The sequence below is a fragment of the Elephas maximus genome, chromosome 19 (genome assembly GCF_024166365.1).
Source record: "Elephas maximus indicus isolate mEleMax1 chromosome 19, mEleMax1 primary haplotype, whole genome shotgun sequence".
Taxonomy (NCBI): Eukaryota; Metazoa; Chordata; class Mammalia; order Proboscidea; family Elephantidae; genus Elephas; species Elephas maximus.
In genome coordinates, this window is record NC_064837.1 from 47,321,876 (window position 1) to 47,349,718 (window position 27,843).

Consider the following 27,843-nt stretch of genomic DNA (forward strand, 5'->3'; position numbering starts at 1 on the left):
GGGAGAGGGCAGGGCGTGTGAGACAGACACCGTCCATAAGGGGGACAGGACTTCCTGCCCCTGGGAACTCCTGGGTGGGGGGAGGAGGACACTGCCCAGAGGCGCTACTGAATGTATGAGAAGCTGGTGCTGAGGTAGGGGAGGGGAGTTGTGGCCAGAACAGGGAAGGAGGTGGTAGGTCCCTTCCCCAGGGAGGGGTGGGACCGGTAGGGGTGACTTGGGGGGCCTCCTACTCCTGCCCCACGTTGACAATCAGTATGTCTGTTATGTGCGATTTTTCACCCCGTTGTGTTTTGGGTCAGGATTTTAAAGAAAGATATTTTTATGGTAATTGTTGCTCGTCTATTTTACTATATATTTATGTAATAAATATATGATGAAAATAACCCCCTCGAGCACCCCCCTTAGACTTGCGTGATGCTTCCCTGGACCCTCCCATCTGCTGGCAGAGTACCCACCCCCCAAACTGACCAGATGGAGAGGGTTCCCCCAGCCTTGGCAGTAGTGCTGCCCCCCACCCCCAAACGAGCACACAACCACAGAAGCCAGCTCAGCTGTGAACTATTGGATTTGAGACAGGAACAGAACAAGTCAGGGGGCTGGAGAGGAAGGGTGAGGGGGAAAGAGAGAGAGTGGTTTAAATAGGGGAGGAGGGGGAAGTTCAGGGGTGGGGGAGGGAGGCAGGTATTTACAAGAAGGCTCAGGGGGCCAGAGGCTCATCTTGGAATATTTTATAACAATATAAATAAGATTCTGGTTTGCTTTTCCTTTTCGTCTCGTAAAGGAGAGAGAAGTGCAGAGTTCGATTCTGTACAAGGGGGCAGCGGCAGAAGGCCGGCCGGGCGGGTCACTGGGCGTCCACCCGGAAGGACAGCAGCTTCTCGGAATGCATGTTGTTCAGGGTCCGCAGGTCCGGCAGCTTGAGCAGCAGCTTGGTGAAGCGGGAAGTCTCCAAGGGCCGGTTCTTCAGCACCAGAGCCCGAAGAGCCCGCAGCAGCGTCTCCTGGAGCTGCTCCACAGAAGCGGAATTCTCCATGCCCGAGCGGTCTGTGGGGAAGACGACAGCAGTGAGGCAGACTCCTCCTCGAGCTCCTCTGACGAGGAAGCGGAGGTCTGCGAGGATCTGGCCGGCAATGCAGCCTCTCCCTGAAGCCCCTCAGCGGGCCCATGGGGAAGGAGAAGGAAGGAGCCCGACTCCTTCTCCCAGGCCTCTGTCCGGAGAGCGGCAGGCGCCTGATTGCTGGGAGCATGGCTCAGCAGGGCTGGTCACCTCCCACTCCCCAAGTCCACTCTCCTTCCCTGAACAGGCCCAACATGTCCAAGCTCCCTTGCTTTTTTGGCTCTGTAGTTCCCTCTGCCTGGGATGCCCCTCCCCCTTTCTCTACCTGGCAACATATTACTTGTCCTTTGAAGCCCCACTCAAGTGTCACCTTTCCCAGCTCCCCCAGGCAGAAATAGTTGTCTGTGCTCCCAAAGCCCTTGGTTCATGCTTCTACTGTGACACTTATCTCACTGTTTTATAATTAGTTGGGCATGAGTCTGTCTCCCAAGCTAGACTGTGTCTTAATCATGTCTGTATCCCCAGTGCCCAGTGCAGGGCCTGGCATAGAGTAGGTTACTCCATAAAAGGTGTGTTGAATTGAACTGCGTCCGCCTCCTCCCCCGGGTCAGGTGAGAGTTTGACCTACCTGCAGAGACAAGCACCACGGCTGTGAAGAGTCCCAGCTCCTCCTCGGTAAGCGCCAGGGAGTTGAGCTTCTCGCTGAAGTCAAACATGGCATTGAGCAGGTCTCCCATGCCCATGGCGCTGAGCTCCTGCAGGCTGTAGGTGGTGCGGCTCAAGAACATCACCGTCTGGTCCTTCACGTTGAACAGCGATGCAAAGCGCACCATCAGCACCTGAAGGGTGGGCACAGTCAGCCGGGGTGGGATGGGAGGCGTACTTGCCAAACCACCTCCAAAGGTTTTGGAAGGGTTTCGTGGTGCTGCCTTAGATTTCTCAGTAGAGAATGGGGGCAGTTTCCGGGTGGGCAATTGGGGGGTTATGTGGAAGGATGGGGAATATTCTACTGGTCTTGGAGTCCAATAGACATGATTCTGAGTCTCAATTTTGTCACTACTTCTGTGACCTTTGGCAAGGTACTTCACCAAAGTGAGCTTGTTCGTATCTAGAAGTAGCAACGCACTCTAAAGTGTTATTTTAACGTAACGTGTTGTAATATAGGGTGGCTATGACTTGATGGCAACGTGTTTTTGTGTGTGTGTGTGTGTGTGTGATTAGAGCAGCTAACAGAAGTCCCAGCCACCTAGAGGTAGGAGTGGAAAGATGCTTCCTCTTCTTTCATTAGTCGGTCTAAGCACAAAGATACTGGGGGGTTCCAAAGCCTTTCAGAGTCCCTCCTCCTCCAGACAGCCTTTCTGCTGGATCCTTCCCAAGATCAAGAGTAGGGAGCACAAAGGGTTACTCACCTCAAAGGTGCCAGCCTTAAGCAGGGTGACCTGGTCATGCTGAGAAAGGTCACAGAAGCCAGGGATATGCTTGGCAAACTCTACCACCTCCCGCACAGCGGGCGTGAAGCTCATGGAGAAATCCTCCCAGATCTCCTGAACAGTTCGCCCACTGCGTCCATGTGGGTACATGTTCATGGGACATGCCTGGAGAAGGAGAGGGGTTTTGGAAGGGGAGTGTCGAGAAGACTCACTAAGATGGACTTGGCCAGCAAGGCTGGGCCCCAGATTCTGTCTGGGCTAGGGACTGGGGCCCTGGAGGATGGATCTTTCAGGTAAAGTAGCAGCCTGGTGCCAGGTGGAGATCAGGGATTCCCAGGCACAGCCCTGACAGCAGGGCAGGGCATCCTCCCATGGGACAAGGATATCCCCACACTTAGCCTCTAGCCACACCCAGGTGACCTATGCTAAGGCCATTTTTCCAGGTCCCCTGCCCACCTCACCCCCAGCATCCTCACCAGCAGAACGTTCTTGGAGTTTCCCTGCCGAGGACTGTTGGCAGATGCCTCTCCCTCTGAGGTTGAGTACATATGGGTAGGACAGAGACGGTGCCCGTTGCTGTTGGGCTGGTGACAGCTGTGGTGGGCAGGGCCAGAGGCCCAGGAGGGTGGGTAGGAAGAGGGGGCCTGGCGTAGACTATTCAGGGCTTCGTTGTGACGCTGAGCAGCCACAGCGTTGTTGTCATTGGGGACAGGTGGGCAGCCCTGACTTTCCCACCGATGTGGGGTTGTGGCTGGAGGGCTGCCTGATGCATGGTTGGCATTGAAGTTGCCAGGTGTGGTGCCCAGCTTGTCATGGGCATAAGTGAAGATCTCTCTGTGGGCCCGGGCCACCTGGGATATCACATCCTCTACTGTGGGCTCAGGGCTTGGGGATCGGGGAGGTGTCAGCTGTTGTGGGAACTGGGAGAAGCCCACCAAGGGTGAGGGGGTCGGAGCTGGGGGTGGTGAGGGGCCCATGGGGCCTGGGGTGGGATGCTGGGTGGGCGAGGTCTCCAGTGGGCATTGGCTGCTCAACTGGTTGTTGGCCAGGTTCATGGCACTCTGCATCTCGGCCAGCATTCGCTGCTTCTCCCTTTTGGGGATGCGCCCAAAACGCACAGCTGTAACAGGATAAGAACAGTGTCAGGAAGTTCCCAAACACACCCACAAGCTTCTCTCTTCCTTCCTTTCTTCTGAAAGGGTAAGACCCTGGGACAGCCTGAAGTTTCTCATCAAAACTAAAGCCAGCAAGGCCACGCTCACTGAGGGGGTTTTCCAGGGAGGGGCTGAGGTAGGAGTGGCCAGAGGAACCAATGGGAAAGGAGTATATGTTTACCCAAAAGAATGAAATATGGGCACCCCCACACACAACTGAGACTCAGTGTAATGTGTCTCTCTTTGGGCCTTTTTTTAAAGGTGGAATTAATTCAGAAACTGGATGGAGGGAGAGGGCGTGGGGATTCTTGCAGAACCATGGTGCTGCCTCACCATCTCGAGACATGCCCACGGAGAGACACTTCTTGAAGCGACACTGTTGACAGCGGTTGCGATTGATGCGGACGATGGAGCAGTTCTCATTTTTCAGGCACTTTTTGTACTGGATGTTCTGCTGGATGCTTCGACGGAAAAAGCCCTGGAGGGCAGGGGCAGCTAGTGAGCATCTCTCTCTAGGTCAGGCCTGTGTGTTCTGGGGAAGGGGTCACCTGCTCCTGCCCTCAACCCCAACCCGCCTCACCTTGCAGCCCTCACAGGCATGCACACCGTAGTGGAAGCCTGAGGCGACGTCCCCACACACCTTACACAGTAACACCATGCCATTCAGCTCTATGGAAAGAGAAGGGCAGAGGGTGACCTGAAGAGTGCTACCTGAGTGGCCAGAAACATGGAAACATTCTAGGCTGGAGATCCTGGGAGGGAAAAGCTGCGAATGACCAGGCTGAATTGGACAGGGGCTGGTGCAACTCTAGGAGGGGTCCCTGAGGCCAGGGTAGGCCCTGGGACCAACTGTGTGACATGAAAACCAACTCCCAACCTAGCCCTGGTTGCCTTCCCTTTCCTTGAATCATCTGGACATCTACTCACTGGTGATGTTACTGGTGCTCTTGCTGGGAGACACTCGGCTGCTGTCCTCCATGGCCACTTGTAGACCTCCTGGCGGGCTCCCATTATAGAAGGAGGAGGAGCACGAGGATGATGAGGAAGAAGAAGGGGAGTCATCACTCAGGCTAGGTGGAATATTCCCAAAGGAGCGAGCTGGGTCCTGGGTGAGGGAGCCAGTGGGCGATGGTGGGAAGTAGGTGGGGCAGCCTTGGGTCAGGGACTGGAAACTGCCATTGGAGCTGTCACTGTAGAGAGATTCAGGGCTGGTGCGGCTTGGGGAGGAGCCACTGGAGCCAATATAGGTGATGACGCCACCTGGCAGGAGAACACATGCATAGGGGGTGTCAGCCGTTATGTCTTTGGTCCTAGGGCCCCACCCTGCTCATCCCCCCGTCTTCCCAAAATACTGCTGGGCACTCAGAAGTTAACCATGTGAAATGCCTAATCTTGGTGTCCCCAAAAGAGCCACAATAAACAACTTCCCAACTCGTACTAAACGTGGCATGGCCAACCAACACCTGTTACCCTTTGTAGTGCATATTTAGCTTCTGCCTTGGGTGTGAGGCACCTCTGGAGGCACGACCCCTGTGGGTATTTCACACATGTGCCCCTCTGCCCTGGAATATCCACAGCAGCTCATGACTTAGTTGTCAGGGGCAGAGCACGGGTGGCAGGAGCAGCTAAGCACTATTCGCACTGCTCTGAAAAACAGCTGCCAATTTTAACACCAAGACCACTCCAGAGATGAGGCCATAGTGGGAGGGGAGGGACAGCTGGAAGTGAGGAAAGTCGAAGTCTTACAAGAGGGATGGAAATCCAGTCACATCCCCTCCAGCTGAGAGACATCCTCTCCCAAGGTACTAAAGGGAATGAAGCTGCCCACCTGGTACCCCCTGGGTCTCCAAGAGAATGGATCAGAGTGGACTATACCTCTGAATCCAGGAAGGACTTAACAATATAAGTTGCAGAGTTAGAAATGAAGTACAAACTATCCAGCCTGGTAACAATGACCTTGGCCCTCTGGACATTCAAGGACTTTGGCCCTCTGTTACATTCCTAACCAGGTGGCTGTGTTCCCATGGTATTAGCAGGAGAAAAAGGTGACCTGCCTGCCGCACCTTTGCCAAACACCTAGGTTGGCCTGCCCTGGGCGGGGTAAAAGAAGAGAGGATCCCAAGACACGTGTGAGCTGACACACACCATGCCACCGTGTCTACAGAGGCACATGTCTTGCTCACCCACTGACACACACTAAGCTGGGCAGGGATGGTCCTAAAATAGCTCAAGGTTGGTCAGGGTGAAGCCTGTAAAATAGTTGCACAACACACATGCTCCTACAGGGCTGGGGTGAGGAGATGGGATATTTATTTGGTGATAAATGAACTTGACCTAGTTCACTCATCCCCAAAAAGGGAGTCAAACCTTCATCCAAAGAGACTTAGAACCTGGAAGTGAAGGGCATGCTCAAAAGAGGCGAGTTCTAAATGTAGATCTATCACCACCAACTTGCTGTGTGACCTAAAGGAAGTCAACTCCCTTCGCAGGGTGTCAGTTTTCCTTCTGGTAGGGGAGAAAAAAAAGCTCAAAGAGATCTAAAAACGTTTTTAGCTATGATTCTGGGATGTAGTCCCTTTGGGGAGATCCTCAGAAGGCAAACTGCTGCTTGTTTGGTGGGGGTGGGGGGAAGGCAGTGTTTGTAGGACTAAGGAAAGAGACGCTAGGAGAAAAGGAAGAATTTGGAATATAGGAAAGCTGCGTCTAATGGCAATACAGACAGTGAAGTAGGTGCAAACACAACAAAGAGGAAAGGGGTTGAGAGGAAGGGTGGCTAAGTGTGAAGCCTCTATGCGGAGCGTAAACATGAGGCCAGGAGAGGTCAGGAACGGCCCCATCTTACTCTCCCTCGGTGATGGGAGGGAGGCGGGCAAGCGGACAGGAAAAGGAGGCAGGCGGGGGCGATGGGTGAGTCAGCCCAGCTTCACCCAGATCTCAGGAGGGCGGGGCGGGGCTGGAGCCAGGCCCTCAGCCGGCCTCACGTCCCGGCTCCACGTGTGCCTCTCGCACGTGGCTCCCCAACGAGGAACCCCGGAACTCGAGGCCCCGCCCCCTCCGCTTCCCGTCAGTCGGGAGGAGCCCTGCCCCCGTCCCGCCCCTCCTCGGCACCGGGGTGGTGGGCTGGCCTCAGAATGCTAGCTGGGCTGGGACAACCGAAGGGAGGAGAGAAAGGAACACGCGTTGCCCGGGCGACCGGGGGGGCGGAGCTCATTATGTAACGAGGCCGGGAAGCAACGACCAATGGAGTGGCGGCCACGGTTTCTGCTGAATGAAAACAAACGCCTCACGTGGGCCCGGCTCCGCGGCCATGTGAGCCCTCCCGGCCGCTCGGTCGCCGTAGGTGCCCTACCCCGGGCAGCGCACCACTCTCTGGACTCCTCAAGTGCCGCTCCCTACTGTCACTGAGGAGTCCCCAGTGAGATTAGGCCTGCTACCCCTCCTGCCCAGAGTTCCGATCGCCCCACTGCTTCTCAGATTTCCTCGAGCTTGCAGGAACGAGGGGAAGGGGAAGAGAGGAGAGAGACTTTCCGAGGTCAGGCAAGCCACAACCGAAGGGAGTGGACAGATGGGAGCGTTTCGGGACACTGCTCCAAACCTCCCAGTCCCCCTAAACTGTTCATCTCACAGCACGTACCCGCTCTCCACGTCCTCCTCTTCGGGAATCGGGTCCTTCAAGCTCAAAGGAGCTTTGGGACTCTGAAGTGGGGGCGCCACCGGGCGCATTCTCAGCCCGAACAGCCTACTCTGGAAATCTCACCCTACGGGCCCTCAGCACGCTGGCAAACCCCCGAACCAAGCAAGTCCCAGTCTCTTAGAAAGTTCTTATTGTTATAAGGTGGGAGACAGTGACAGAAAAAGGATGACAGTAAGGGAATCTCAGTACCTGTGTTGTTGTTGGAGTCCAGGGTCGTCATGTCTTCACCGGCTGAGAGCGGTCATTCAAACTGGACCTTGATGTAAACTGCAGGCTGCGATTACCGCTGTCGCCCCACGGGCACTGGTGACGGCGGGGAGTGGACCCCGCAGCTTGCGACCAGAATCCGGAGCACCCTGCAGCAAGGTCTTGGGGTGACCGGACTGCAGCCCTGCAGAAGGGGAGGACGCTGAGACAACGTAGGTCTGCTTAGCATGGGAAGAGCAGAGAGACAGAGTGTGAGGGAAATCAGCCTGCAATAGTTCTCACTAGAAGGTAGCACGGAGGGGAGGGTCTCTGCAGTGCGCGGAGTGCCACTGCCTGACGGCCCCGCAACGCTGCAGGGTAGTGAATCTGGAGCTGTCGGTGCAAAAGTCCCAGAGGGAGAAAGACTGCAGCCAGGAAGTAAGTAGGTGATGGAGAGAAAAGGGACACCCAGCCGCCAAGAGGCGAGACGTGTGCCCTGGTACGTTCCCTCAGCAGCAATATTTCACTCTGCCAATCTCAGGCGCCTTTTGCCCGAGCCTCTTTCCCTGGGACAGAGGGCTCTGCGCAGGCGCCAGCAGCCTAGGGTTCCCGGGCCGCACGCGGCACTGGAGCAGGTACCATGTGATCCCAGGGAGCGCCTCGTGCCCCAGTGACACACTTTTCCAGCAGCAGGCACGTTGAGCTGAATGCGCCTGCGCAACACCAAGGCTGTCGGGATTTGTAGTCCGCTGGCAAAGCGGGTAGCCTGCGTGTTATTTCTTCCTTTCTGCCTTGCAAAAACTCTTGCTGGGACCGAGGAGCTGAAAATAGGGTGGGGTGCGTTGAAGAGTCAGCGTGGCGTGTTTGGAAAGCCTGTATGGCAGGGGCATGTGAATTCCTGGGGAGTGACTGGCAAGTTTGGCTGCTCCCCGGGAGATCAAAGCTAACAGGCCCTTTCTGCAAACCTTGCAAACGTGAGGGCTTCACGTGATTGCAGAGCTGACCTCGGCCTAAGGTTATTGGTGACACGCGAAGAGACAACAAGCAGGGAAGGGAGATTCCCGGAGTTAGGAGCTTAAAGCTGCCTTTGGCTCCAGGGCCAAGTCATGAGAAGGAAAGGAAATGTGACCCCTTTTCACTTCTATTCCCCTTAAGAAGAACACCCCTAGGGAAAGGAGTTTCCATGGGGTGGGGATGTCCCTAGGGACTCCCTGTTTGCTTGTATGACCCCACCCCACCCATCTGAGGTGACTTTGTGGTGAGTCATTTCCCTTTGTCTGGGAAATAAAAAGAACAAGGGAGGGGAACTGTATGGTGAAAGTGCTTTGAGGTCCTAAAGTAATAGGGCCAAAGGTGAGGCAGGGGTCTAGGGGTAGAGTGACACTCCCCCACCCCCACAGTGTTTGAAGGTAGCTTGTGGATCCCACACAAGGTAATGACTCAGAACTGAACATGAAGGTCATCTTAACACTACCTGTCTTTATTGATCAGGAAAATAAGGCTAACAATAAGTGACCTGTCCAAGGTCAGACATCTATTGCTAGTTTCATCTGCCCACCCTGAACATCAGGGAGATGGGCAGACTAGCAAGTGAAACACTGAATAAAGGATTAGAAATTGTCAGCATCTACCTTCAAAGTAGCAATTGCCCATCGATGAAAACCGATCTCAGGTAGCGACCTATAATGTTAGAGGGCTTGGATTGTGGGCAGAGATGAGAGCCACCTCTTTAAGCAACCATGTGAGCCAAAGCCATCCCTCCTTAGCTCCAGTTCTTCAAGGGAGGGTTGTCTTCACGTTGGGAGCCCTTTTCTGAGGGCTTATAGGCAGCCCCTGGGGCAGTATTGATGGATGCCTGGGAAACACCAACAAAGAGGTAGAGAAAAGGAAGGGTACACCAAGAAAGAAGGAAGCAGGGTAGTGGAAAGTGCTTCTGAGAGGACTGCAAGGTTGACTGAAGGGAAGGTGGCTTGGCCACTGACCCTCTGACTCTGACCAGAACATGGGCTCTCTAGAATGAACTGGGTTTTAGCTTTGTTCCCCTGCCCCCAAGAAAAGCAGGGAAGAGAGGGTGGTGGGTTCTTCCCTCGACTGTTTTAGCCCTTTGGCCCACAGCTGGGAAGCTGCAGCAGAGCGAGGGAGGGACTGGGAGGGGCTAGGACAAGCTGGGGAAGAGGCTTTTCAGGAAAACTTGGTTCTGAGCTCAGCCTCCACCCCCTCTTCCTCCTCCTGCTGGGCTCTGAGGGAAAGCTGAGAGTTGAGTTGCAAGTCCTGAGCTGCCTGCTTTCTATGCCCTTCCTGACGTTTTATATCAGAGCAAGGGCCAGAGCCCGGGTGTCTGCCAGGGTTGGACTCAAAAACAGGACCTCTGGCATGACCACCAGCTCCCCACCAGCCCCAGCACCACCATTGGCACGCTCCCTTTCGTTGGCCTGGATCTTCTCCAAGTTCCATAGTTCTGTTCCCTGCTCTGGTGGTCCTGCCAACCCCCTGTTTCACTTTTTTGGTGTTTATCCTTATAGGCACATATGGGAAAGGCCAGGGATCAAGATTCCCTCCCTGAGTTTTACAGCCAGTGAGAGGGAGGAGGGAGCAAAGGCAGCTGAGAGCTGAAATTCAGTATAACTCTACTCTTGGCAAGAAGCTGAGTTGTTTTGCAGTATGTGCAGTGTAAAGGCTGAGGCTGGAAGGGAGGAGGCAAAGGAGGGTGTCACCTCTATTCTCTCCTTCCTCTGCACTTCTTATATAGGACTCCTCCTTTTCTCCTTGACAAAGAAGTAACTGTGGGGTCTTCCACAACCGGTGAGAGGGATACAGAAGAATGAAGAAGTAGGGCCCTGTTTTGGCTCTAGAAATTTCTAGTCTGTCCACCCTACTGCTCTCTCCTCCAATAGCTGCTGGGAGGGCAGAGACTATGGGACCCAGAGCCGCAAAGGGAGGGAGAAAGGGCTGAGTTGTCTGGCCGTTGAGGACCCTGGAGTAGAATCTAGCCTTGGCCTTTCGTTGACCTCAGTCTTCACCTTAAGACAACAGGTGCATCTCAACACAACTCCCCCTCCCCTGCCAGCTGGACATTACAGTTCACTTCTTCATGCACGCACACACACACACACACACGAAGCATTCCTCCCATAGCCAAACTGAGCTTAATAACAATGCTCAGATTAGATCCGCATGGAATGGATGCATATCCCAGACATGGCCCATCAAGGCACAGCCCTGGCTCCCTGTTATATCCAATTCTACTGGGATTCCTTAGAGGCTGGAATTCTGGGGATTGGCTTCACCACTTAGGTGCATGATTGAATCCTTTGTGTGTGCATGGTCTTTTTTTTTTCTTCTTCTTTTTCAAATATGTCTTTAATACCCTTGGATTTCTTTAAGGCTGAGAAGGACAGCAGAGATAGAATAGAGGAAGGAAAGGGATTGAGAGCTCTAAGCTCTAGTCAGAGTATGTGTGTGTGATGGTATGATTGTGAATGTGTGTGAGACTGCATGTGTGAGTGTATAAGTGTAAGCAGTGTGAGCGAGCATGTGTATGTGTGTTCAATTCAAGATCTATTCCCCTTGCCAGCAGGTTGTTCTGGGTAACAGGGCAACACCCTGGACAAACCCTAGGTTGCCTAAATTTTGGGCAGACTGCTTGACTGACTGACCAAGGGTTGGTCCTTGCTGAAAACCAGGTCAGGCTTTAGTAGGTGCCTTCCCATCCCCCTCCTTTCTCACCAAGTGAACAATTGCTCTGGGTAAAACCCTCCCTGTCCAGGTGATGCAAACCTGGGACAGAAACCCTGGGGACAGCCCAGAATCAGGGAACCAGCCGTGTGCCTAGGAGAGACTCATTCCCTGACCTCTTAGATGCTTTTCCTATGCTAGCTTTTCCCTATTGACCCCACCCAAAACCTTGATGTCTTGGGGAGAATTTCAAGAACATACCATAGGAGGGACAAAGTCAAGGCTAACTTGTTCTTTGGGAGAGATGAAGAGAGGGTGAGCCATGATCCAGGATGTGTTTTGCTTCAATCTGTATTTGTGATACTGCTCCTTTTTCCAAGAAAAGAAAATAAATACATATTAAGTATCAATTCTCTGCCAAACACTGTACTAAGTACTTTACGCACATTATCTCATGTAGTATCCACAACAACCCTATGCTGTAGGTCTCATTCCTATTTTAGAGATGGGGAAACTGAGACTTAGATTTATTAACTTGTCCAGAATGCCATAGAGAGGCAACTTGTCTTGAAGTTATATTACTAAAGATTAAGAAGATGTCACATCAAAGAATGGTGGAGCTGATGGAGATTATTAGAGGGGCTAAAGCTCCCTCCAAGCCATTCCTTGGAAATATTACTATTAATGTCACATTGAAAATGGCACTGCTGGGGACTCAACATTGGGCCTGAGGATAAAACTCTTTCCACATAGCAACACTGTCATTCCTGGAGAGAATGATTACTCCAGGGATGACTGAATAGCAAGCTCATCCTGGCTTTCACTGGCTTATCCAGCAATGGTGCTTGGAAGCAAGGTACTTCACTAAGTACAGAAGCATGAAGCACCCCTTGCTTCTGCCCCAACAAGTACTAGTACCTTGGCCTCCCAGAGCCTCTCTTGTAGCTCCAACTACGTTTCCTCTTCTCTTGAACTCTTCCCTCTCTTCTGCCTATATTCCCTTCTTCTGGTTGTAAAGGTAAAAGAGGGCCATAATAGTGCACAAAAAAAAAGAACAAACAACTTCACATAGACCACTCCAGAGGTAAGTAACTGAAGCAGGTATCTGAACTCTCTTCTACCCAACCCCCTGACTTTGGGGTCTGCAGCTGGTAATGACAGGAGAGGGGTAGGTCAGAACCCTTTAAAGAGCCCTTTAAAGACTCTACCTCCCACCCTGTCAGGTCCCATGGCCTTGGTGCTTCTTTCCAGGGAATGTATTAAGAACAGATTGGTTGAAAGAATGTATGGAAGATCACCAAGGACAGACGTAAGTTGTGTAAAAGGCCCTAAGGATACAACATTTTGATGCCCCATTTACCTGTTCAAGCAATGTATACCTCTAAAACCAGCCCGCCCTAATGCCACCCTCCTGAGCCAATGCTTCTTCAGCAGATGCTTTGTGGAAACCAAAGGCAGGCTCCCCGCTCTCAGAGCATAAGACCCCACCTAAGTCACAGGATCCTTGTGGATGTCCTTGCCATGTCCTTGAAAATTAAGTCCCAGATTGCCCTCTTGCTGGCATAAGGTCCTTCCTTCTGGGTTGGGGGGGTGGTAGCCAGGACTTGCTATGCCAAAGCCATTCTGTCCAACCTTTGCCATGCTGCTGCTGGAGCCCACTGGTGGCGTCATCTTCCAGGCCCCTGCATCTGCCCAGGGGCTGTCCCTAAGCATCTGTGGGACTGAGATGCAGGGGAATTCCTGTGTAGAAGGGGAAGGAGGAGTGCCTATGTGACTCCTCCATCTCCACTCCTTACCCCAACCTCTAACTCAAACTCTCTCCCTATCCAGTGTCTCTCGAGTCTTTGGGCCTCTGCAGAACTCCATGAAGCTGCCTGGGGAGGCCAAAGGCTCATGACAGTCCTTATGAGCAGGATGGACCTCAAAGAAGCAGCTGCCTGGTTGGGTGTTAGGGGCCATGTGTAGCTTCTGGGTAAAAAAAAGTAGCTTATATAAATACTGGCTGAGGTGAGGAGAGAAAAAGTGGTGCAATGGACAGCCTAAGAAAAAAGCAATCCCCTGCCCAGCGAACTCAGCCTGCATGGAAAGAAGGAAGGAGGCTCATTTTCCCCTCCTCCCACTGCTCTCCCCTGGTCTGCAGCTGTTAGCTGGGCTGGAAAGACCGCAGTATCTTGGGGGAGGCAGGCAGGGGAAGGAGAGAAAAAGGATGCAACTTCACAAATTTGGGATCCCTCCCCTTCTTCCAAATTGGGGGGGGGGGGGGGGGAAGCAATTTGCCAAAAAAGATTTTCAATGCTGCACGAAGGAGCTTTGGCTCATTAGAATGCGCAGTTTGTAATGTACCCTGGGAAAAAAAAATCTGTGCTTGTTGCAAAAATGCAGACGTGTGTAAGGCCCAGCGGAGATTAAAAAAAAAAAAAAGCGCTAGCTCTGCAATGCAGGATCTGCAAAGTTTTGGTGTGATGAGGAAATGTGGGTCGTGCTCATTTCGTTTGCTTGTTCCTGCTAACCTACTGTCCGCCTGACTGCAGCACAGTCTCACATCCCAGCAAATGCCGTCGCCGCTCAGAAATGGGGTCGCGGGCAGGGGACCGGAGCAAAGGACTGGAAGTGGGGGCCTGCGGGGGAGTGCCAAGCGAAGAATCCAGGGGGCTGGGAAGGCCAGGTGGGTGGGAGGGGATGCTTCAATAAAGGATGGAGGCTAAACTTGTGTTTCCCACCCACGTTTGCTCTCCAGCTGGACAGGGGTTAGTGTGAAGCCCTTCCAGATCTCCCCAGCCCAGAAGACACCACCCATCAACTCTTCCTTTTCCCCAATTAGCAGAGGGACTGCTCCCTTCCTGTGCATTAACCCCACAGATCATTACTGCAGAAAGAACCCTTGCTTTATGCCCCCAACTGGCAAATCCCTTAACTCCAGTTGTGCAAACCCTGCAATGGGCGCTTGCTGTATCTGTGTGTGGCATCCGCCTTCCTAGAAAGAGGGGTCCCAGCCGCCTGATTCGGGGAGCTCAGGTTATAGGGAAACCAAGTCTTGGTTCTGGGACTGGCATCACCCCGAGGGTTGAGACGGGCCGTTCTGTGTCCTTGGATTCCGAATACCCCTTCTTGTTCGGGGTTTAAGGCTCTAGGTGCCTGGGAGGAGAATATGCCTTGGGAAACCATGTTTCTTTCCTGGGCGTTTGCCCTACTGGTGGCTCAGGAGGAGAGACAAAAAGGAGCCTGGAAGCAGGATAAAGAGGCAGAAGACAAGGAGAGGGAGCCCAGTGTCCTTTCACTCCTTCTCCATCTTTCCTCCTGTGTCTCCGTGGCCGGTGGAGGACTGGCCCTGTGTGTTTGTGCCCGCTCGCGGCTCACGCGGGCTGCTGGGGTCACATGGCGCGGGCATGTGCAGCCTGCTCCATTTCTACCACAACAACTCGCTCATAAACAGCCCGGCTGCCGCGGCGGTGGCGGCAGAGACATGTGCGAGCGAGGGGGTGGGGCACGTGGCCCTGCCCGAGCCAAGGGAAGGCGCTCGCTCAGCATTGCCTTTTCCCCTCCCCGTCACTGGCGCTGCCTCGCCACAGGAAATTCCTAGTGCTCTGATGCTGCTGCAAAACATGTTTTTGGGAAGTGACTTTTAATAAGGATGGAGTCAACCAAAACCGGACTTTAAAAAGACATCAAATGGATAATCAGTCTGAGACCGATTTATATGCTTGTCCTATCTTAGCTCCCTCACCCGGCTTAGAGACCCCTGTACACACTGGGGTGGACGGCTGAGCAGAAGTCAAGGGGCACAATACTCAGCTGTTTCTTTCTCCTAAACTGCATAAAAGGAGCCCTTGTGGTGCAACGGTTAAGCACTTGGATGTAACGAAAGGTTGGCAGTTTGCACCCACCCAGCAACTCCTTGTGAGAAAGACTTGACAATCGGCTTCCTTAAAGATTGTTGTGGTTGTTGTTAGGTGCCATCAAGTCAATTCTGATTTACAGCAACCCTATGAACAACAGAACAAAACATTGCCTGGTCCTTGGCCATCCTCACGATTATTGCTATGCTTGAGCCACTGTGTCAGTTTTGTTGAGGGTCTTCCTCTTTTTTGCTGACTTTCTACTAAATATGATGTCCTTCTCCAGGGATTACAGCCTAGAAGACCTAATGGGGCAGTTCTACTCTGTCACATGGGGTGAATATGAGTCAAAATTGAGTCGGCACAAGACAACAGCAGTAACAAAATATATAAAGGTGGCACCAACCAGGTCCTCACGATGAGCATTAGGGTGAGGGTGAGGGGTTCTCTAAGACAATGGTTCTCAAAATGTGGCTAAGGAATCACCAGCTGCAACATCTCCCGGGAATCTGTTAGAAATGCAAATTATCAGGTCCCAGACCAGGCAGAAAGAATGACAAACTAGAGGGGCAGAGCCAACAATCTGCATTTTAATAAGCCCTCCAGGTATGCTGGACCCTGGTGGTGCACTGGTTAAGAGCTTGGCTGCTAACCAAAAGGTCAGCAGTTCTAATCCACCAACCACCCCTTGGGAACCCTATTCCTTGGCAGTCCTACTTTCTCCATACAGCAATGGGCTTTCTAGGCACGCTTAAGTCTGAGGAGGTGTGCTGTAAGTCTTTGCTCCCTAGCTATCAGTCTCTTAGGAGAATCTAGCTCAGGATCTGGGGTAGTGTTTGTGTTTCTTCATCTCAAAGGTTTAGCCAGACAGCATTACCAGGTTCAGTTTGACTCAGCATAAAAAGCATGTATTGAGTGCCTACTGTGTGAAAGGATTCTGGAAATAAGGGCAGTGGCACAGCAGTAGTGGGAGGATAAGTAGCTGAGATCTCCAAGGGAGAGGAAGGTACTGAGAGAAGAAAGGGGGAAAGAGAAGGCTAGGATTGTAATTGTTTATCCCTTTTTTTTTTTTCTCCATTTTGCCTACTTTTCTTCCTATCCTGAAGCTCCCGTTAGAACTGTTGCTTGTGGTTTAAATTATTTTGGAACTAGAGGTAGAAATTGGTCCCTTGTCTACTCTTGCTGGCCATGGGGACCCCAAACTAATTACAGCCAGGCCCTTGACTCCCCATGTATTACTAAAATAATATGAGCAACACACATTCCTCGGGGTCTCACATGCAGGGGTAGGCAGAGCCAAAAAGAGGAATGAGATCCCAAAGGGTTGGAAGTACCCTGAGCAAAGTAAGTTTTACAGATAACAAGCAGGAAAAGTCTTTCCATGGGGGAGGATGGGGACAACCCTGGCCAAATCTAGCTTCCTCAGACCCAGAAACTGTGGCCAGAGGAAGCAGAGGGTCTCTAAGGCAAATCACAAAGGTTCCTGAGACGGAAATCTGAACCTGGAAGATGATTAGACAATGGGGGATGGACACCAGATCCACAGGGTTCCCTTACATAGGCAAACAGAGCAAAGGTGGAACATGGGGAGGGGGTGGGGGTGTGGGCATAAGGTAGGGGAGCAGGAGGGATAGGAGCCAGCCCCAGCCCCTCTCCTCTGGTCTTCCCTCCTCCTCATCCCAGAGCTCCTGTTACTGTCTTTGCCAAGCTCAAGTCTGGCCAGTTGACTCCTAGCCTTTCCTTGATTCATATTTTGAGAAGTATGCTCGCCTCTGATTCTCATGGAGTCCTTTCTCTTGCTTCTCTGCAAGGTTTCCTTTTTGTGCCTGAAAGGCACTGGGCTCAAGGAGCAAACAGTCCTGCAGGGCTCAGCTGCAGTGACCTATATTGGCTTTCCCCTAGGCCCTGGGTGTGGGGGCTGAGGTTTCAAGATAGGAACTTCGGAATCTGGCACAGGGCTACGGATGATGACGTCAGGCAGACAGACTGCAAAAGTGGCATTGAGGGGACCGTGAGGCAGATGAACACCACAGGACTGAGCTCTTACTTCATCATTTGAAGGCCTTTTGTAGACAATATCTTTCTTCAATAGGTAATATCCTCCCTCAAATGCAAAAACATTTCTGAGCAGTGACCCCTTAGATAGGAACCAGAAGTCCCTGATAGGCCTGGCCTCTGTATACTAGATTTAGGACTGAGTTCTGCCTGCTCTCCATTCTTGCTGAACCCACCTCCATCTGCTGCAGTTAGCTGGAAAGATTTCATTGGCTTTGGTATGGCTCAGTGAGTTCAGATTTCAGCTGATTTATTTCAAGGGAATAGCAGCAGCTGAGTAGAGGTCAGAAATGGTGTAAGAGGTCCATAAACTTCTTTAGATTCAAGCTCTCAGTTCTGAGCAGAATCCAGTCTCAGGAGCCCCAAAGCCAAGTTACTATTTAGAAAACACCTTACCCTGGGACCCTGGCAGCTGAAACCTTCCTTCCAGCTGCGGGCCTTCTGGAGTGGAGAAGACAGGGTCTGAAGGGGGTGCTTGCCCTTTCTCCCACTATAAACCACAATGTTTAGGATGCCTACCCCCTCCAGATTGTGGATGTTTTGCCCTGGCAAGGAAATCCGATTGTGGGAGGAGGAAGTGAGGCGGTGGTGACAGAGTGATAGATGAGTTTTTTGCTTAGGAGAGAGACAAAGGAGAGAGGAGTGGGTAGGCCATGCAGAACTGGGTGGCTATCCGTCCAAAGGGCTTCCCCTTGGCCAAGCCCCACCCCAAAGCCCAGGAAGTCCAAAGCCTGGCGCCCAGCCAGAGGGAGAACATTCCTCAGGACTCTGACAGGGTGGGGGATGGTGGCGGTGTTTTCACCAAGGGAATGAAGGAGGGGGAGGAAATCCACAGAAGAGGAAATGATCACAGACAAGGGGGTGAGGGTTAGAGGTGGGGAGCTGGTTCCCAGAGCCCTAAGTCCCATTTAGAGAGAAAGATTGAGCCTGGATGCCTTCCCAACAGCTATGCAAAGGGTCTGCAGCCCCAGAGAAGATGATGCCTGGGTCACCTCTCTGCTCAGGGTCACCCCTGGCCTCCCAAAGTGTCCTCTTCTGGAGGCACCCTCTTTTTCTTCCCTCCTTAACTCTGGGGCTGTGGTTGAACTCGAGTGCCTCTGAGTGGCTAAAAGCTGGAACTGCAGCTGGCCTGGGGGAGGAGCCTTTTGGGTCTCCCTCTCCCTCTTCACCTCCACCCCTCCTTTTTCTTCCTGCTAGGCCCAAAAAAAAAAAAAAAAACAAAGCCGTTGCCATCAAGAGGGACTCTGGAAATAGCACCTGGTAATGGGAGCACTGACAGATGCTGAGTTATAGGAGAGCAAGTGTCCCAGTCAGAGTCCTCAGCGTTCTAGCTTTATCACTTTTGGGCTGTTTCCCCTGAAAATGGATGCCCAGGACTCATCCCACTCCCTCCCACACAGTGCTCCTAACTTCCCCCTAGGTAGTACTTCTTGGCTAGAAGGAGATCCCCTTCCTTTGGCCCCAAGGTATCTAGCTCTTGAGCCATTTACTATTTATGACTGCTAGGACCTTGGAAGGAGCCCTGGTGGTGTACTGGTTAAAGCACTCAGCTGCTAACCAAAAAGGTCAGCGGTTTGAACCCAGCAGCTGCTCTTTGAGAGAAAGATGTGGCAATCTGCTTCCATAAAGATTTACAACCAAAAAAATATATATATATATTTACAACCTTGGAAACCCTATGGGGCAGTTCTACTCTGTCCTGTAGGGTTGCTGTGAGTTGGAATCCACTCGGTGGCAACGGGTTTAGTTTGATTTCGGTTTTATGACCTTGGAGGGATAAATAGCCCTGTGATAATTCTGCATGGCTCCTGATTTGTTAAAAATAATTTATTGTTATTTTTGTTGGGAATTTACATAGCAGAACATACACTAATTCAACAAATTCTATATGTACAATTCAGCGACATTGATTACATTCTTTGCGTTGTGCAACCATTTCTCACCAGCCTTTTCATGGTTGTTCCTCCCCCATTAACATAAACTCACTGCCTCCTAAGGTTCCTATCTAATCTTCTGAGTTGCTGTTTTCAATTTGATTCCATATAGATAGATCATAAAAGAGCACGATGCTCAAGGCAGACAAAGCCAAACTACTGTTTGATTTTTAAGAAGACTTCAGGGAATATTTCTGATTTAAGGTTAAAGATTATCTCAGGGCAATAGCTTTGGGGTTCATCCAGCCTCCACAGTTCCAGAAATTCTGGAGTCCATGAAAATTTGAAATTTGTTATGTATTTTCCCCCTTTTGACCAAGATTTCTCTATAGAATTTTTGGTCAAAATGTTCAGTAACGGTAGCTGGGCACCATCCAGTTCTTCTAGTCTCATGGCAAAGGGGGAAGTTGTTTATGGAGGCAGTAAGCCACACATTCCATTTCCCAACTTTCCTTCTTCCCCCTATGTTGCTCCAGGTGAACAGTGACCAATTGTTGCACCTTAAATAGCCATTTTAAGACACCAGACAGTACGAAACAAACTAGGAGGTAGAAGAGAAGCACTAAACACTGTATCAGACCAATTAACTGGGATGGTCCATGAAACCATGGCTCTAAACCTCCAAACCAAGGAACCAAATCCCATGAGGTGTTTGGTTGTACATAAGCAACCTCAACAGCTACTCTTTTTTTTTTTTTGGTCATTGTTGTAAATATGTCTATCATACGACTTTTGACAATTCAACTTCTCACAGGTGTACAATGCATGTCTCCTGATTTTAAATTTACCTTCGACCCACACACTACTTGACCCACCCTTAGCATTGCCCTGTGTATGACTCTTTCCCCAGTCAGCCTTCAACTTCGTATCTTCCATTACCCCAATTCCCTACTCAACCTCTAACTCCACATTGCATATAGGGGAAAGGAGTGAGGTGGAAAATGGAAAAAGCATGGGTCAGGTTTTTTTCCTTCTGTTTGGCTTCACTTAACCTATTTTCTAGATTTTCTTAGTTCCCCATTCTGTCCACCAAACGTTCCCACTGGTCTAATTTTTGCTGTCCTGCCCACTCTCCTTCCCCCAGCATGATCTCCTGGCCCTTTTCCCATTCAGGAAAAATGTTCCCCCTGCTGGGAGAGAGGGAGACTCCCGTTTTGGAAATAAGTTATGTTAGCTTGCGGAGTCCGAGCCCATAGAGAACTGCTTTCATTGTTGTTGGGGAAGAAGATGTGGTGGAGGAGGCAAGAAGCAGAACACTCACCCCGGGAGACAGACCTTGTTTCCCCACCCAGAGCATAATTAAGCCCATCTAGGCTCTTGTCTGGTATCAGAGGATCTCACAGAGTTCTGCCAACACCATCGTTGACTCTAGTGGATGTGGAGTTAGAGGTAACCAACTTTGCAACTAGGAATTGAAACTTTACCCAATTCCATCCCCAAAGTAGTTTCCTTTGAGGATAACTCTTCCCTTGAATTTGTCTCTTTGTGTAATCCTTAACTACGGAGCTATGTAGATCTGAATTCATTTTAAAACGCAGAGATAACCACTGCACTCCAGCCCTTCATCAATTTTCCTCTCCTCCCCAGACTGCTGCTCCACATTCACCCTGAAGGGGGCACTTTTGTTCAGTCGTTAGTCGGTGCAAGCTAAAAGGGGGCGCCAAAAAGGAAACACAACAATTGGTCACGTGTTGGAGGTGGGGTTCTCGCAGGGGTTACTGGGACAGGGAAGGGAGGTGCACCTGGGGTGGGTGGAGCCCGCTGAAAGTTTTGGCGGGGCTGGCAAAGGGAGAAAAAGACACGAATTCTAGTAGTAATTGTATTTAAAAAACGAGAAAGGCAGCAGGGAGGGTGTGTCCCACCCTCGGAGAGGCCCCTGAAGAGGGGAAAAAGGAGCGGCTCACGAGCATCCTGGTGCGGAGGCCTGGAACGCACGGCAGGGTTTCTGCCAGAAAGTGCTCTGAGCCCGGGTCGGGCTTTGGAGCCCGCAGCCTCTGTGGCTCCATGCTGGCTTCCCATCCTTCATCCTCCCGGAGAAGGAAAAGGTGGCCTCTCCACCCATGGTTTCATTTCTGTGCCATGTGGGGCTGGGCCGATGCCAGTCACGCAACCCCAGTCTTTATTTACTTTTCCAAGAGTGTCAGGAAGCCGCCCAGATGAATCCTCCCTCCCTGGAGAGAAGCCAAAACAAGTCTCTTTTATTTTTGCCCCACTGTTAGCAGGAAAACACAGGTTCACACAATTTTAAAGCTGGAAGGAAACTTAAAGATGAGCTACTTTAACTTTGGTCTGGGGAAACCAAGACCCAGACTGGCAAAAGGACCTGCTGCATACTCTTTCCACCACCCTACAAGGCATTCCCTTCAAAGAATGTAGGTCAGAGAAATGGAATCCCACCATTCTATAAGCCTTGTGGAGGGGTGGGGTGGGGGGAGTGTTGGCTTTAACCCCATCCATACCCTTAGCCAGAGAGCAAAAGGATTTGTCATTAGCCCATTAAGGATAATATAGGCAGAGAGTGGTTTAAGGACTTGATTTATGGGTCTAAACACGGTTTTCCTAGGTTCCCTCCCAGATAGCAGCTCCACCTTCTCTTTCTTGGCCTTTACTCTTTGAGATCTCACTTCCTTGTACATCTTAGTCCAGGGATCACCACAGCTTAAAACTGAATGATTTGTAAGCAAGAATTCCCTTCCCTTCCTAGAAGAGCTTCTCTTCCCAGGTTTCAGATCTCTGGTGGTTTATCCAGCTCACCCTGGGAATTGAGATAAAAAGGATCAAACCTCTAAGCCAAAAATTCCAGCCTTGGCTTTGGGGGGAGAAAAGCATATTTACTTAGTCTGGAGTAGTGAAATCCTAGACTTTGGATTTCAGAGCTGTGAAGTTTCTAGAAAAAACTGTAGGAGACTGATGTAAGTAAGATTGCCAACTTTTTCTTTTGCCAAGTAAAGACATTAAAAAAAAAAAAAAACCACCACAAATTGCTATTTCCTATCACCATCATTTTACAAAAGACAGTACATTTTAACACAAAATCGGAAGCATGTCATCTCAGAATAAATAACAGTTCTCAGCCACCCTACTTTGATTTACATGTGTACTATATAGTACCTTGTTTTCACTTCATTGTGGACCGACTTGTTTGGACTGTTGGTCTCTAGATTAAACCCATTGCCGTTGAATCAATTCTGACTCATACTGACCCTATAAGACAGAGTAGAACTGCCCCATAGGGTTTCCAAGGAGCAGCTGGTGGATTCAAACCACTGCACCACCAGGATCTCTAGATTAGGGGTCGGCAAACTACAGCCTGAGGGCCAAATCCAGCCCACTGCCTGTTTTCGTATGTCCTGAAGCAAAGAATGGTTTTTACGTTTGTAAATAGTTGACTATATGAAAAAGAACGGGGCATCAGGATTGGAGGAAGACTCATTAACAACCTGTGTTATGCAGATGACACAACCTTTCTTGCTGAAAGTGAAGAGGACTTGAAGCACTTACTAATGAAGATCAAAGACCACAGCCTTCAGTATGGATGACACCTCAACATAAAGAAAACAAAAATCCTCACAACTGGACCAATGAGCAACGTCATGATAAACGGAGAAAAGATTGAAGTTGTCAAGGATTTCATTTTACTTGGATCCACAATCAACAGCCATGGAAGCAGCAGTCAAGAAATCAAAAGACACATTGCACTGGGCAAATCTGCTGCAAAGGACCTCTTCAAAGTGTTGAAGAGCAAAGATGTCACCCTCAAGACTAAGGTGCGCCTGACCCAAGCCATGGTATTTTCAGTCGCATCATATGCATGTGAAAGCTGGACAATGAATAAGGAAGACTGAAGCAGAGTTGACGCCTTTGAATTGTGGTGTTGGCGAAGAATATTGAATATACCATGAACCGCCAAAAGAACGAACAAATCTGTCTTGGAAGAAGTACAACCAGAATGCTCCTTAGAAGCAAGGATGGCGAGACTGCGTCTTACATCCTTTGGACATGTTGTCAGGAGGGATCAGTCCCTGGAGAAGGACATCATGCTTGGCAGAGTACAGGGTCAGCGGAAAAGAGGAAGACCCTCAACGAGATGGATTGACACAGTGGCTGCAACAATGAGCTCAAGCATAACAACGATTTTAAGGATGGCGCAGGACCAGGCAGTGTTTCATTCCGTTGCGCACAGGGTCGCTATGAGTTGGAACCAACTCGACGGCACCTAACAACAACAAATAGTTGAAAAAATTAAAATATTCCATGGCACATAAGATTGGTATGAAATTCAAATTTCAGCATCCATAAATAAAGTTTTATTGGAACACATCTACGCTCAATTTGTTTACGTATTGTATTTGTGCTACAATGGCAGAGATGAGTAATGCAACAGAGACGCTATGGCCCTTCGAAGCCTCCAATATTTACTATCTGGACCTTTAAGAACTGGTCAGCCAACCCATGGTCCGGACTTTAGAACAGTATTTATCAAACTTGAGGTGCATTAGAATTACCTGCCACAGTCAGTTGCCATTGAGTGGATTGGCTTATGGTGACCCCATGAGTAGAACTATGCACCACACGGTTTATGGAAGTAGATAGCCAGGCCTTTCTTCCAAGGCTCCTCTGGATAAACTTCAACCTCCAGCCTTCCAGTTAGCAGCCTAGCTCATTAACTCTTCGTACCACCCAGGGACTCCAAAATTACGTGTACCAAAACCAAAACCCACCGCCGTCGAGTCAATTCCGACTCATAGTGACCCTATAGGACAGAGTAGAACTGCCCCATAGAGTTTCTAAGGAGCACCTGGTGGACTTGAACTGCCGATCTTGTGGCTAGCAGCCGTAGCACTTAACCACTATGCCACCAGGGTTTCCAGTAGGGCTTGTTTAAAACAGATTGTTAAGCTGCACTCCAAAGTTTCTGATTCATTAGGTCTAGGGTGGGGCCTGATAATTTGCATTTCTAACATGTTCCCAGGTGATGCTGATGCTGGTCTGGGACCACATTTGGTGTAGAAAGGAAGAAAACATATACGATCCGTTCACAGAATTGGTATCTGTCCAGCTTTAAAAAAAATCTTGACCACAAATTCCTTCTCCTTCACTCCCCATTGTCTATTGACCAACAAATTGTGCCAATTAATGAGATAACTACATTACCAAGCCTTCACTTTACATGGATTATCTTAGTTAATTCTCACAATAACCCTGGGAAGGATTATTACAGCAAGTACTATTAAATTAAGTACTATTATAATAATAACTTACTATAGGAAGTTTTTTTTATATTAAGTTATTTAAGTTATAGTAATAAAAAAAACTTGAGTATTATATTAACTAACTTTTGTTAAGTACTATTGTATGAAGTAATAAGTACTATGGTTATTGTTATAATATAATACAGATGAGCAAATTGAGGTAGAGAGGTTAAATAACGTGGAGCCAATAAGCGGTGGAACTGTGATTGTTGCTTTAGCCTTTGTTCTTAACCACCGACTCTCCTACTTGTCATTTCGTCTATATCTCCAGGCCACTAGTACCTTAGATTAACCACTCATCATCTGACACCTGGACTAACAGCTTTCAGTTTGGCCTCGGCCTTAGGTGCAGAGACACCAATACTGAGTTAGCCTTCAAAAATACAAATCTGGTTATTCCACTCTTTGCTGGAAGTCCTTCACCAGTTCACTATGGCTTATGTTGTTGTTGTTAGGTGCCATCGAGTCAGTTCCAACTCATAGCAACCCTACACACAATAGAACGAAACACCGCCTGGTCCTGCGCCATCCTTAAAATTGTTGTCATGCTTCAGCTCGTTGTAGCCACTGTATCAATCCACCTTGTTGAGGGTCTTGGGAAACCTTGGTGGTATAGTGGCTAAGAGCTACGGCTGCTAATTAAAAGGTTGGTAGTTCAAATCCACCAGGCACTCCTTGGAAACCCTATGGGGCAGTTCTACTCTGGAGTCGGAATCGACGTGATGGCAATGGGTTTTTTTTTGGCTTATGTTACGTATTCTTTAATTGGCCCTTCAAAGACCTTCATTACCTGGCCCCAAGTCACTTTACCTGCCTTATGCCTATGTTCTCCATTATCCACCCTACACTCCAGTCAACTTCTCCCATTTCCGCCAATACTTCTTTTTATTCCACTCCTTTGTAATGTTCTTACTTCTACTTGAAATGCCCTCCTGTGATCTCAACTTTGAAGACCCATCTTGTCACTTCCTCCTTAATTCCCTCTAAATAGTATGTTCTACCTTATCCATGCTCCTAGACAACTTTATTCTTTTCTAGGTTTCACTATTTTTTATACTACATTAATAAATTCTCATCTTCCTGGGATTGATTCCCAGCCAATGCACCTCATGCGCAGCCACCACCTATCTGTCAGTGAAAGCTGTATGTTGCTACGATGCTGAACAAGTTTCAGTGGAACTCCCAGACTAAGAAGGACTAGGAAGAAAGGCCTGGTGATATACTTCCAAAAACCAGCCAAAGAAAACCCTGTGGATCACAACCGATCAGGGGAATGGTACAGGACAGAGCAGCATTTTGTTCCATTGTGCATGGGATACATGAGTCAGGGGCTGACTCGATGGCAGCTAACAACCACAGCAATGTTATGTGACTGCCATTATCACAAAGCTAAAGTTCAAGAGTAGATGCCTCCTCTTAATATACCTAAGAACTTGTTTACTCATCCAATAAATATTAACTGCCTGCTTTGTGTCAGCTACAGTTCTAGGTGCTGAGGATAGAGCAGTGAAGACGACAGACAAAATTCCTGTCCCCATGAAGCTACATTCTAGTAGAGGGAGACAATGAACGAGGCAAATTACATGTTAGATGGTAATAAGTACTATGAAGAAAAATAAAGCAGGGAAGGGGAGAGGGAGTTCGGAGGGGGTTGTGAGTTTACATAGGGTGGCCAGAAGTCTAAGAGAAGGTGACAGTAAAGAGCTAAACGAAGTGAGGGAGGAAGCCATGTGGATATCTGAAGGAAGAGTGACCCACATGGAGGGAACAGCAAGTGAGAAAACCTGAGCAGACATAACGCTGGGTGTCTGCGGGACAGTAAGGAGGCCAGTATGATAGCAGTGGAGTGAGTAAGGAGGAGACCAGTAGGAGCCAAAGTAAGAGAGTAGTACCAGGGAGCTAGGTATGTCATTATGACTTTGCTCCAGGTGAGACGGGAAGCCATGGGCAGGTTTTGAGCAGAGAAAGAACATGATCTTAATTATGTTTTGTCAGGATTTGCTGTGGGAGAATGCAAAAGCTGAAACTGAGAGACCAGTCACACTGTTACTGGAATAAAAAAGTGAGATTAGAAAGCCACACTAAAGTGATGGCTTAGACAAAGGAGGAAGATTTGAAGGTGTTGAGGTGCAGGATTCTGGATATATATTTGAAGGGCAACAGGATTGGATGACTGGATATGGAGTGAGAAAGAGAGGAATGCTGTCAGAAAAGCAGGATTTTGGTGAGGGGAAACCACAACCATGATTTTGGTATAAGTGTGAAATGTCTATTAGACATCATCCACGTGACTTTGTCTACTTTTCAGTTGGATATATGATTTTAGAGGATGAGTTCAAGAAACAAATATAAACTTGGGAGTTGTCAGTATACAGATGGTATTGAAAATGGTGACATTGGAAGAGATCACCATATTTTACATGCTTTCCTCTCTACATTCCTTGGTATCCCTAAGCCTAATACTTCCCTTGCATGTCTATCATGAGGTCTTGCATGTCTGTCTGGTGGAAGAGGGCTGGGGCTTTCTTGACTTCTTAACACATTCACACCCATTCGCTTATAATTTCTAGTGCTTCATGCTTTGGGCCCACAAGGTGGAAACACAATTTTAATTAGAGATTTTCAAATTAGGCCAAAGAATGTTAGTCTTCTCATCTCTATATACATAAAAAAAAAAAAAAGTCAAAAGAAAAACAATAAATTAAAACTATTTAAAAGTTTTTCCACAAGGAATTCTGTGAGCAAAATGACTTGTTGGCTAAAATTGCTTGAAAAGGAACACACACACAGAAAATGGAGAGAGGAAGAAGTGCTCAACACAGAATACTGTCAAGTATTCCCACACCTGGTAAAGATATAAATCTCTTCAGAGATTTATGTCCTTTCCCTAAAATGAGCCTCCAGAAGATGCTAGGAGTGGCTAAAGAAGGTTGGGGAGATGGTCTTTGGGAAAGAACTGTTGGTAATATTTCATTCATCCCAGGGAACTGAACTTCTACGGCAGCAGACATCATGAATTGTCTTCCCTCTGGGATCCAGAGGTCCCTCCGTTTCCAGTCGGGACTCCCTTAGAGACAAAGAAGTTCATTCTCTCCCATGCTAGTGTGGACTGCTGGGGTGGGTAGGGGGTGAAGGGGTTAGAATTCTACTCCCATGAAACACCCACACACAGGCTCAAACAAGGGGGCTGAATCTTGACTCTGGTCCAGCAGACAGAAGCGGCTGCGGGAACCGCGCGCGCCCTCCTCCCCGCCCCCCGCCCCGCGTGGGCACGGCCTGTTGCCAAGGTGCCGGGGTAAGGGGCCGCCCAGAGCAGGCCGCGTACGTGGAGCGCTGAGTACACTTCCACGAAGGGCGCATCTGCCTTACGAAGCTCCTTTCTCCCTCTTAACTCCATCATTCTCTCTCGCTTCGTTTTCCCGGGGAGCCTCCGCATTCTCCATCTACCTCGCCTTTTTTCCCCTCCCCGATCCTTTCCCAGCTCGCTCCTCCCTCGGTAGCCCACCTTCACCCAGCTCCTCCGTCGGCTCCCGGTCCTCGCCACTAATCCCCGGGGCCCCTGCGGGC

At 49.8% G+C, this 27,843-nt stretch overlaps 1 protein-coding gene across 1 annotated transcript; it reads right to left on the reverse strand.

The window, feature by feature from the left end:
• Positions 1-526: 526 nt before the first annotated feature.
• NR1D1 (nuclear receptor subfamily 1 group D member 1) lies at positions 527-8,180 on the reverse strand. The gene is made up of 8 exons (XM_049859232.1): positions 7,528-8,180; positions 4,572-4,904; positions 4,225-4,313; positions 3,978-4,122; positions 2,967-3,610; positions 2,470-2,655; positions 1,689-1,899; positions 527-1,047 (listed from the first exon to the last, which is right to left on the reverse strand). The coding sequence occupies exons 1-8, from the start codon at positions 7,556-7,558 to the stop codon at positions 848-850; spliced, it is 1,839 nt and encodes a 612-aa protein (XP_049715189.1). The 5' UTR covers positions 7,559-8,180; the 3' UTR covers positions 527-847.
• Between the last annotated feature and the right edge of the window lie 19,663 nt (positions 8,181-27,843).

Coding starts and splice junctions, on each gene's coding strand:
- NR1D1 (XM_049859232.1), bottom strand. CDS start 7,558: ATGACGACCCTGGACTCCAACAACAACACAG. Junction 4,123..4,224: donor ATGCCTGTGAGGGCTGCAAG/GTGAGGCGGGTT, acceptor CCTGCCCTCCAG/GGCTTTTTCCGTCGAAGCAT. Junction 2,656..2,966: donor ACTCCAAGAACGTTCTGCTG/GTGAGGATGCTG, acceptor CTCCTTCTCCAG/GCATGTCCCATGAACATGTA.